At 37.9% G+C, this 12355-nt stretch overlaps 1 protein-coding gene across 1 annotated transcript in view; it reads left to right on the forward strand.

Annotated features, from left to right (window-relative positions):
* The window catches only part of USH2A (usherin), a 640561-nt gene that overhangs the window by 129862 nt on the left and 498344 nt on the right, over positions 1–12355 (forward strand). Inside the window, exon 13 of the mRNA XM_032466772.1 lies at positions 651–834. Within this exon, the coding sequence (XP_032322663.1) occupies positions 651–834 (184 nt within the window). The remainder of the gene's footprint in view (positions 1–650; positions 835–12355) is intronic.

Genomic DNA, 12355 nt, shown 5'->3' on the forward strand with positions numbered 1-12355 from the left:
GTGACTTTAACTAGGGAGGAGGCAATGGGAATGGAGAGTAGAGGATGTAAGATTCTTAGAAGACAGTATTCAAAGGACTTAGTAATTAGCTAGACGTAGGGGCAGAAGGAAGTGACAGAATCAAGTGTTGCCAGTGTTAGCAGAATACAGGATGCTCAGTTACATTTGAATTTCAGACAACAATTTTTTTTTATTATAAGCAAGTATAACATGGGACATAGTTTTATTTTTTTTAAATCATTGTTTATCAGGAATTCAAATTTAACTGGGCATTCTGTATTTCATCTGGCTGCCTTAGCAATGGTACCTCAGGGTTCCAGGTGGAGCAACTGAATACTAGATGGTGATGCTGTTTGCTGAAATGGAGATGATTAGAGGAGGACCAGTCTTTAGTGGAAAGGTCATGAAGGAGGTTTTACGTGCATTGAATTGTCAGTGCCGGGACGACACCCAGGAACAACGTCAGTTATTCACTCAGTCTTTCTTTGGTCGTAATTGACTTACTGGTCAAGAAGAGCTCAGCCACATTCATATGGGGAGTTAAGTGGTGGCGTGAGAGAGCTCTGTTTCTTGGTGTAACCAACATACTATTGTTTGAGAAAAGACTGGATAGAAAGCATAATGGAAACTTTTCATTTCTTTATTTCCAGGTTTTTATATTTCTCCGGGCAATGCCACTGGCTGCCTGCCGTGTTCCTGCCACACAGCTGGTGCAGTTAATCACATCTGCGATAGCTTGACTGGCCAGTGCGTTTGCCAAGATGCCTCCATTGCTGGGCAAGGTTGTGACCATTGTAAGGACCTTTACTTTGGATTTGATCCTCAGACTGGAAGGTAAATATTTATGAAAACCATTTATAATTTTAATAGGTTACATTTGCAGTGACTTTTTGCTTTAACTAACAGTGATTTTTTTGGAAGTATCTTTTGTAAAAAGCAGTATTTCTGCCCTCCTTAGTGTGTTGATGTATTCTTTTATTGTTTGATGTCTGCATTTATTAAACATAATGGTAATCTTTGCATATTTCCTAGGGTTCCACAGTATAGGTTGCCATACATTGATAGATGTGTCCAGTATTAGGGTCTGGGAACATATAACTAAATGAAATTACTTTTTCACAGAGAATTCAAAATTTGGATGTGGAGAAAGACAGGTAAAGAAATACTCAGAGAGGAAAATACACATGCGCACACACATGCACGTGCACACACAAGGACGATTGGTAGCATATGTGTGTACATATTTTGTTCTACGTGGCCCCTGGATTTACTGCTTTTTTAAATTAATCTACTGATGCATTTATGTTCTCTTTGCCTTTCTAATTTAAGTTTAAAGACTGGCAGATGAGAAACATATCTTTGTATTCAGTGATAAGATTTCTTTCCCAGTGTGTAAAATACATGCTGAAAGTAAATTAACCACTTTTCAAAGTTACACTGTCTTTAATGTCCTACTTCTTATTTCCTTTATATCTGTTGCATTTGCTTTCATGCATTTGTGCTTATTGCTGTATTTCTTAAGCTGTGCTGGGATGCCAATTTCGTGTGTGTGTGTGTGTGTGTGTGTGTGTGTGTGTGTGTGTTTTGGTCTGGTTAGATTATAAATTTGTCTAGGGTTGGGACTATATCCATGAATTATCTGAGGTTCCTATTCCCAAGAAACTAGTGCTGTGTTCTGTGCACACCAGTCAAATTTGTTTCTCAATATGTGTGTATTTATAAATATAAATGCTAATTATTCAAAGGTTTGATATTATCTTTTCAACTCATTGCCCCCCTGCTGCCTGCTTTTTGGCCATTACACTCTTCATTAACACCTTGATTAGAGTGTGGACAGGGTGACAAGGTAAATTATTGAAAAAGAACTCAAACTAGTTCATTTGGTTTTCTACCAAAATTCAACTTGATTAAAAAAAAAACTTTAAAATGAGATTTAGAATATTTATGAAAACAATTTTATATTCTTATTGCATATCTTTTTTTTCAAATCCATGCTGATCCACTTCTGTTACCATTGGACTATCATCTTGGTTAGTCTGAGAGTATCACCACTCTTTTCTATAAATACTAAATCACTCGGAGTATAGAAAAACACATGGTACAGTCAATGTTAAATAATAAGTGTTACCAGGGTTTTGATAGTAAAATCAGGGCCAGTTATTGCACATACTACCTCCTCTAGGTACATTTTGTTGAAAGACCGTCTCACATATTCCCCAGTTGGAACTCTGGACTTGGTTTCTTACACTCCTGGCCACCTCTGTCGTTTGAGTTCCTGACTTTTCCGTAGTCTTTCTGACAACACTTAATTACCAAAAGACAAATATCTGCCCCAGTTAGCTGTCGTCTTTGGGCTGCTCATGCCTGTCTATGAAATGCTGTGCCCATCTCAGCCATTTTCCCTCTTGATCTCCCTTGTTCTTCTTGGCAAAACCCCTCTTCAATGACCAAGAGATGTCTAATTGTCTCAACTTTTTCACTTAACTTTCTTTAAGTGAAACCTGATTCCTTTCATTTACCACTTCCTTTCCCCTTCAATACTTTAAGACTCAGGCTGAACTTTACCCCATTCTGCTTTTCCTTCATTTATCTACTCAACCCACTCCCTATCTCAGTCTAATCCTGGACCAAGAATTGCTTACACCTATTGCTCTGCAGTAGAACTGGCTAACACTGGAATCAGTCCCTGGGCTCAAAGCTGGCTTGAAAAGTTAACCTAAATTGATGAGGAATAAGAAGAGCCATAAACTACGTAATAAAAAACAACAACAATGATGACTATATTATTAGGTTAAAATCAAGAAAGCAGAACTCAATAAAATAAAAGGATTGAGTGTAGGCTAGAGTCTAGGAGATGGAGCTGAAGTTTGAAAAGCTGGGTAGGTTCAACAGAGTAAAAGATCCAGAGTAAATGTGGGTTCAGAGTAAAAAGATTTATGACAATTTTCATATGAATAGAATGATATATCTTTACATATTAGTTGACTCATAATTATATCGAGTCAAATAAGGAAGTACGCACACACCACATTTTGTTTATCCATTCATCCATTGATGGTCACTTAGGTTGTTTCCCTATCTTGGCTATTGTGAATAATGCTACAATGAACATAGGAGTGCAGAGAGCTCTTCAAGATCCTGATTTAATTTCCTTTGGATATATACCCACAAGTGGGATTGCTGGAATCATATGATAGTCCTATTTTTAATTTTTAAAGGAACTTTTACACTGTTTTCCATGTGGCTGTACCAACATACACTCCCACCAACAGTGTGCAAGGGTTCCCTTTTCTCTACCTCCTTACCAACACCTGGCTTTTGTCTTTTTGAGAATAGCTATTCTGACAGGTGTGAGGTGACATGTCACTGTGGTTTTTATTTGCATTTGCCTGATGACTGGTGATGTTGGACACCTTTTAATGGACCTGTTGGCCATTTGCATGTCTTCTTTGGAGAAATGCGTATGCACTTTCTTTACTCACTTTTTAAAATCAGGTTGTTTGTATTTTTGCTATTGAGTTCTAGGAGTTTCTTATATATTTTGGATATTAACCCCTTATCAGATGGAAGGTTTGAAAATATTCTCATTCTGTGGGTTTTCTTTTCACTCTTGATTAATTCCTCTGCCTGTATAAAAGCTTTTTAGTTCATCTTTTTTTCCCCCCACTCTGTTGGTTATTTCCTTTGTTGTTCAAAAGAGTTTTGGTTCACCTTTTTACTTTTTTGCCTGAGCTTTGGTGTCATAACCACAAAATTATTAACCAGACCATTGTTAGGAAGCTTTTTCCTTATGTTTACTTCAGGTCGTTTTAGTTTCTGATGTTACATTTGAGTCTTTAATCCATTTTCAGTTGATTTTTGTGTATGGTGATTTAAGGGTCCAATTTTATTCTTCTGCTTGTGAATATTCAGTCTCGCCAGCACCACTGGTGGAAGAGGCTATCCTTTCCTCATTGTATGCTCCTAATACCCTTTTTGAAGATCCATGCACTGATAGGTGTGGATTTTTTACTGGGCTCTCTATTCTGTGCCATTGGTCTAGATATCTGTTTTTATGCCAGTATCATACCATTTTGATTACTATAGCTTTGTAATATATTTGAAATAAAAAAGTTTAATGCCTCCAGTTTTGATCTTGTTGAACCTGTGCTTTGCAATATAAAGTAACTGTAGGACTTTCTATTACCTAAGAAAGTCCAGACAATGCAATTGATTCACTTTATATCCAGATGGCAGATAGGGATATTAGCCCCATAAAAGTAAAATTAATTTATGATTTCTTCTTATGACTCATGATTCTCCAGTGTGCCAACTATTTTATTGTTCTCCCTGTCTCTTAAAATTATCTCTTCCTTTGGCTTCCAAGATTCTCCTTCTCTGATTTGTTTTCTGTCTCTTTTGCTGATTTAGTATGCCTCTTCAACTTGCATATCTGTGTCTATGATCTCAACCACTACATGTGTATAAATGCCTCTCAAATATATTATCACTCATTCATATCTCTGTCATGGGCTCTAGGCCTATGGCTTGTTGTCTCTCTGTCTTAAATTTGCATGTCCCTCATGCATCCCATTCTTAATATAGCCAACACAGAAGAAGTTCTCATTTGCTTTACTTTCCTCACCTCCTCCAAAAGTAAAAAATAAAAGTCCCATGCCATCATCATCTTAATGAAAGGGATATAAACCTTAAAAAAAAAAAATCTATTTAAGTCCGCACTACCCAGGTGTGAGTAGGGCTCAGATGCTGTCAGATTGGGCAGAGTTGGCTCTGATACTGAGCATAGGCTGCTGCTAGAAATTGAAAGCAAGAGCCACCATATATAATGCAGCTTCTCTGAAACAAAGAGTGAAAATAAAGCCTCCCTTGACCATATAGGGCCCAAGGAGATCAGCAGGACTTGTCTGTTGTTTAATCAGTTGCACGGAATGCCTGTGTCTAGAGTTGACCCTTCTGTTCCACTGATGAATTCTGCTGTCGGGTTTCACTTTAACACTGATGACTGTTAGAGAAGAAATTCTCTAGCACAGAAGGTCATAGAGAAAGATGTTTCAAAATGGGAAAGTGAGACTTGCTTGAGTTTCTACTTTTGCTCATCATTGAGAAGAGATATAAATGGGTTTTATTCTTTTTATGTTTTCCATCCCATTCCTAAGTGATATTGAAATCTCTCTGTTGACTCCTGGTTGTTACTTTGTATATATATACTAACACTGACTATTTGGAAAATGTGTGCAAAGATGGCTCAAATATATGGGATTCTATCAAATATAAGGAATTTTCATTCCCCAAAGGAAAAAAAATCCACTCATGGTCTAAATGTATACACACATACAGTATAGAAAAATAACTATTTGGGCCCTGATATTAAAGTTTTTAAAAAACGAAGAAAATCATCTAAAATCATTCAACTGTACCTTGAATCTCACCCTGTGTGAGGTACTTACAAGTATAAATTTATTAATTTCTAAAATTCTACAAAGATTGTAAGTATTGTTAAGCAAGGAAAAGTATTGTATCTCTTCACTGGTTTAGAAAATAAATTAAATTTCTCATCTGCTTTTTCCATTTATATATTCAGAGGATTTTATTTAACTCCCCTCCATGAAGTTCACACATATCCCCAACCCTACTCCATGTTCTCTTTACCATGCAGAGCGATGTTTGCTATATTTTCCGCTTGGCTTATTTTGTATACTTCTTTTTATACTTCCAAGGTCAAAATAAATAAAATAAAATAGTCCCTGACCCTAAAGTACAGCAACAACAACAAATTGCACCAAACACAACAGGAGCAAGCTGGAAAATCCTTTGCCTCTTTTTATCCAAGTTATTCATTCTTCAGAAGTTGTCTATCACAGAAAGGGGGCATGTATTTTAAAAGCTGATCCAAGTGCAAAATCACTCCATTTACCATGGACACATAAAGCAAACATGATTGAATCAGTATGGAAAACAAAGGAGCAAAAAACTTCTGCCCACTGAAAAATCAATAAAGCAAAAAAAAAAAAAAAGTATATCATATCTGTCTAAACCAAAGGCAATGAGACAAAAAAATGGGCCACATTCAGTTTGTCTCAGTGGGTAGTTGAGACCCATGTTTGACACAGTGCACTCTCTGGTCCTGTCCTCAAGTTGACCTGTAACTCCAAGTCCTCCTTCCTGCAGCCTACAAGACTACTCCAGTTCATCTGACATGACATCCACACATCACAATCCACCAAAGGTTTCTTACATAATCACTTCTTTCCTCTATATTCACTAGTTGTATATTGTCTATTTTTTTTAAGCCTTAAGGAGCTAGAAGTATTACTACTTGCCTCTTACTCACGAGCTGACACACCATGAAGTGCAGTATCCCTTGGATGGTAGAGAATCGGGATCTAGGCTGGCCAGGGAATCTAAAAGCTCAGACTTCTAAACCATCAAGTAGAAGTCTTCTGTGACCAGATTATTTTTGGTTTCACTGCACCTGTTCTCCATGTGAACACTAAGCTATAGATGTGGTCTGGTCATCTTTTTACATGCATGTTTCCAGTGGATCTCAATTGGTCTTTTCTCTGAGAACCAGATCGACGACTTCAAAGGGAAGCAGATAACTTTCTTGTCCACTTATTTCCTTTCATGATGTAATAGTGGAAGAATGGGGAAGGTGCCTCATCGATGCCTGCTCCTCCAGGACTCTTTGTTGACAGCTGGCTCTTACCTAGGGTGAGGGAGATGAAAGAAAGAAAGCAGAAGGGTTCTGGGACACTGGGGGCCTATGCTTGGAACTGCTACAATGTTACTTTTGCCTTTGTCTGTTGGCCAAACAAGTCACAGGCCAGCCTGTATTCAGGAGAGGGGGAACAGACTCTGCTTTTTGACGAGAGGAATCAGTGTTGTTTGTGAAGGACCTGCAGGAAGAGAACGGTGAAAGAATTGTCATTTTTTTGCAGTCTGCCATGACCACTAAATGATATATCTTCCTTTAATACTTATTCTATGCAAATCCCTAAGAAAAGTCAGATATTGTAAATTAGTAGCATTTATTCAATGCGATGTAATAGAAATAACAAAATGTTGGATATCAAGATATTTAGTTCCAATTATGGCCTTTCTCCTAGACCAGATTTATTAGTTTCCTGTTACTGATACAACTATTTACTACAAACTTAGTGGCATAAAACAACATGAATGTATTATCTTAACCTGTTATCTTACAGTTATGGAAGTCAGAATTCCTAAGTTAGTTTCACTGGGCTGAAATCAAGGTGTCATGGGGCCTATGCTTACTTTGGACACTTGGAGAAAGTCCATTTCCTTGCTTTCTCAGTTCCAGATGCCACCCACATCCCTTAGCTTACAGCTACTTTCTTCACCCTCAAAGCAGCTGAGTAGTGTTTCCTGTCATCTCTTGACTTCTGCTTATGTTCTTACATCTTCTCTAACGCTCACCTTCTTACCTTTCTTCTGTAAGGACCCTTGTGATCACATCAGGCATTCACGTATAATCTCATCATTTCAAATCTGCCAAGTTCCTTTTGCCAAGGAAGGTAACATATTCACAAGGTCTGGAGATTAGGACTTCGGCCTTGTTGAGGGGGAGCGTGCGTAATTCAACCTACTGTACCAAGGTTCAGCAAGCTATGGCCTGCGGACCAGAGCTGACCTGCCACCTGCTTATGGAAATAAAACTTTATTGGAAGATGGTAATAGTCAGTCTTTACGTGCTGTCTGTGGCTGCTCTTACACTAACTACAGAAGAGTTGAGTTGCAACAGAGGTCATGGGGACCACAGAGTCTAAAACATTTAGGTAAAGATGCTTTCTTTTTTAGATAAAGATTACTAACTGTATAACCAGATTCACTGTCACCCTGAGCAGGTTATTTAGTCCCACCAAGCATCCAAGAATCAGAGCTTTATAGACTTGTAAAGGAATTTAAAAGTAATTTTTGGTTAAACTGTACCCCTAGACATTTCTCTACCTAAATCACCTTTTCAGAATAAGTGGACATTCAGCTTCTGCTGAAAACATGGGACTAAAAAAAGCTTATTATCTCATGAAGCATTTCATGTACATGCCAAGCAGCTCTCATCTGAGAAAGATAGAAATCTCTTCTTCATATGAAGCAAAAATTTCATTCCTGTTACTTTCTTGTCTAGTCTTTTTTTCTGACTTCTAGGGTCACAGAATTAGTATTGTTGCTTCTCCCTGAGAGCGCTCTATGAATTTGAATCTGCTTTCTGACCTCAAAGTTACTGTGTTAATATAATGGGGAAGCTAAGGAAAGGGATGCTAGAGTTTCTAGATGTAAACATGTGTCATATTTTTACTATAGTGAGTGTTCAGGGATTACTGTTTCTTTTAACTGTTTGGTCTTGGAGACCAGTGTGTTGAACATAGTCTATATTACTGGAGTGCCATCAAAGAAGAAAGTGGCAGATCCTTGCTAAGCAAGCTCTTCAGATGGCAGGAATGTCCCCACCCTGGACTCAGATGGCTCTGTTGCCTGGATTCAAGGACGTCACTGCCCAGGTCCAGTTTTTAGGAGTCCCTTTACTTATGGGACGGCTTCACCGGGAGAGTGGTGGGTTGGGCACTGTTAAATCCTCCCCTCTTGATGACACAGTACTGCTCACTTCCTCTCCAATAAGCCACGTGAGTATGGTTTTCGGTCCACGCACACAGGATCTCCAAGCCCCAAGTCCCTCTCCTGGAACTGAGATTCCAGTTCCTAGAGAATCTGATGCTGCTGGTGGGCTGTGAAGAAAGGAAAACTAAGAATTTCAGTGAAACTATACTTCACTGTAGAGGGGAAAACCACCCTCCTCTAGAGGGCACTCTAACACTCAAGAGATCCTGCAGCAGAGGACTGAACCTAGAAATCTTCTAGCCTTAGGGAGTCAGAGCAGATGGTCAGCCCTTGAAGAAAAGTGGTCCCTTCCTTGAGTAGAGGTTAGCCAGGGGGACAACTATGCCAATCAGAAAGGGCTCAAAAGAGTTACATTAGTAATTGAGCTGTAGTGTCCTGTTACCAGTCTAAACCTCTCCTAGTGCTTTGTTCATTCAGCTATTCAGCAACATGTATTGAACACTTACTGTGTTTCTAGTCTTTGTGCTGGGGACCGATGGAAGAAAACTCTTCGTCCAATTTCTCCAATTTGTCTTGAAGCCTCTTTCTTTTCTGTTCATTAATAATTGTGAATAACCCCTGTCTAAAATTCCTCAACAACTTAAGGTCTCTTCCTCCTTTATTCTTGGTGTTAAATGATGTCCCCATGATCCACCCATCAGCAAATAAGAACGGTGGGAGTACCTCTATGCCCTTCTCTCCTCTTGGCTTCCCCTTTCACTCTTTTCAACTTGTCCACCCCATCCTATTGATTTTACTTACTAAACATTTTTTAAATCTGTCCCACTCCTTACCACTGCCACAGTTGCGCCTAGTCTAGCAATATCTCACCTCTGCTTACCTTTCCAACTTTATCTATCACCACCTCCGTGTTTTGAATTTACATCCCCAAATTTTGAATTGCTTCAAATTTCACATCCTCTCCTGCTGTTTCTTGTCTATTTTCTCCCCTCCCTGACTTGCCTGGTTTATTCCTCTTCATCTTTTAATATTCAGCCCAAACATCTTCAAGATTCCTTCTTAATACTCCTTTCCCTGTCCCCCTCCCTTACTTCCAGACTAAGTAGTTGCCCCTTTTCTGTGCCCCCAGAGAGTCTGCATACATCTTTCTTACTGCTCTTTCCATTTTTTAAAGAACATTTCTCACTGGACTATGAGCTCTTTGAAGACAAGGACAGCTTATCTTTACATCCTCAGTGCCTGTTCCATTCCTGGAGAATAATCGGCCCTCAGTGAATGTTATTTATGTCGATCAATATATTTGAATCAATTTGATGGTACCTGTGAGTTGAGGCCCCAGACAGAAGAGAGGTGTCCAATGAGAAACGTCCATAAAGTTATCTATATCCTGGACCGTATCCCTGGACCTCCCACAGTAGCTCTTCCTCACAGGATGAAGTTTCTGACAGTAAAACTCACTATTGAACCACAGTCCCTTCATTCATAGTGATGTTTCCACAGTAGTAATAAGTAGAATAACCCCCTTCTCTTACTGTTCCCACAACTGGAAGAAGCTCCCTGGAAAGGGAAATATATGAGCATTGTGACTGAAGAGACAGAAGCCAATTAACTTCTTTCCCATTGTATCCAATAAATGCTGAGTTACGTAAGGACCCAAACAGAACTGAAATAGGACGAGGCTGGCAGAGATTAGCAGTGTTTTACTCCTGTTTTGTTTACCATAATGAACTGGTCAATAAACATCACAAATTGTTTATCTGTATAAATCTTGACAGATTACTCTTTATGAAATCCATTTAGCAAGTGAGGTTTTCCCATAAGGATGAAAAATGAAGATTTTAAACAGATTGTGGGAGAAGCTCTAGCCGTGCCAGGAGAGTCAGTGTAATAAAGGTTTCTTTATATTAATATTACAAAACCCATTTATCCTGACAAAATCAATATCACAATTCATCTTAGTTTGGTGTTTCTCTTTCTAAGCTTAAAGTGTCTTTTCCATTATTATGTATAATTTTGTTTTAATAAACGTGAAATATATTTCATTTAGGAGATGCTCTTGAGAAGAGATAACTTGTAAAATGACATCAAACTTGTAGCTTATTTGCTAAAGAGTCTTGGAAATACTTAAAATTATATTCAAGTGGCTGAGTAATTTAAAGGAATCATTTTACTTAAACCTTAATTACAAAATTGTCCCCAGTGTCCTTTAGCCTAAAAACAAACTATAATATCCCAAAAAGTCTCCTATGAACTTCGTTCAGGTAAAAATCTCTCTTACTGAAGTCAAGCAATTATTAGAAGTCAGTGAAGTTGGCTGTAACAGTGGTTGGGATAAGAAACTGTGAAATCAGGAGGAGTCACATTTAATTGCTAAAACACTGCATGCTTTCCTAGGAAAGTGGTTTATTTATTCCACCTGGATTTGGAACTTAATATCCCACAGATATTGACGAAGCTGACTTGGAGTTAAGCGTGTGGCAGTTAGCTTGAAGAAAATAGATCTCCATCAAGGAAAGGAATCATGTTATACACTGGAAACTATTACTCTAAGTGTACTGTATGTAAAATAAATGTGATTGTCTCATGAGTGAATGGTAATAAAAACTGAAATACTCAGGAGACACTTATCCATGAGTGGTGTGGTGATGTATATGTATGCATTGAGAGAAGCTTGCATCTTATCGTTTATGCCTCCCACTATTACATTAAAAGCCTCCAAACAATATACTCTAAGTGATAGCATATAATGAAGTTAGGCACAAATTAAATATTTTGTTGCTTCTATAATTCCATTTTAATTTCCATGCATAATTTTCTTCAGCTCTCATGCTTAACTAGCCTAAACAAAATATCATATGAGATGGAGTTCTGATGCAATGTCTGTATGTAAAAGACACAGTATAGTTGTTGGTAGGGAAAATGTCCTTTTATCATGACATAAAAAGGGCAAACTACAGTATAGTGGTTTTCGAGACAGACTGTACTTTATTTATTCCCAGGGTGATATTAGTCCATAAAACAAATTTGCAGCTTATTTAGCAGCCTTAGCTTTTATCGGCTTTTTTAAGGGTGTTGAATGATTACCCAGGAGATCACACCGTAAAAGTTGCAGTGAGATAAAGTAACTCTGTCCATCCAGAATCTTTATTAGAAAATATAGGTGAATCCGTAATGTTGTTTTAAATGTACTGTATGCAAGGTCCCTGTTTAAAGGCGGTGGTCTTCTGACATGTACTGTTTTTGTCTCTCTAGTGCTTCCTGTGGCCAAAATTCCTTATCCTAATCAGTGACATTGGCATGATCTAAGTGTTTGAGTAATTCATTCTGAGAAAACTGGTTTTCGTTTCTGTCACGGCAAAATGCCAAGACAGTGATTTTTACGAGCAATGTTGGGTCCAAGAAATTTAAGTTGAAATGAAGTTCTCTCATTACATTTATATCAGTAGCATCTTTTCATAGATCAGAATAATACTCTATTCGCCAATCATTTTGGGTCAATGAGTTTATGCATAAAATAAAAAAGGAAATGAAACATACTGAGTCATCAACAGTGTTTGAACATGTCTTCCTCAAACTTGGTTTTCTTCATGAAATTTAGTCTTTATAAGACTATATAATTTTGTCTTTATAAAACTATAGAATTGCAAGACTTTTAGGGGGAGCAATAATAATCACACCCAGTTTTCTGTTTCACAGCTTGAAAGACACTTGAAAAGATTATTTTAATTTTATGGATATCTGATCTTAATTTATAGCTGTCAGGAGAACTGCTTTTGTG

The sequence above is a fragment of the Camelus ferus genome, chromosome 23 (genome assembly GCF_009834535.1).
Source record: "Camelus ferus isolate YT-003-E chromosome 23, BCGSAC_Cfer_1.0, whole genome shotgun sequence".
NCBI lineage: Eukaryota > Metazoa > Chordata > Mammalia > Artiodactyla > Camelidae > Camelus > Camelus ferus.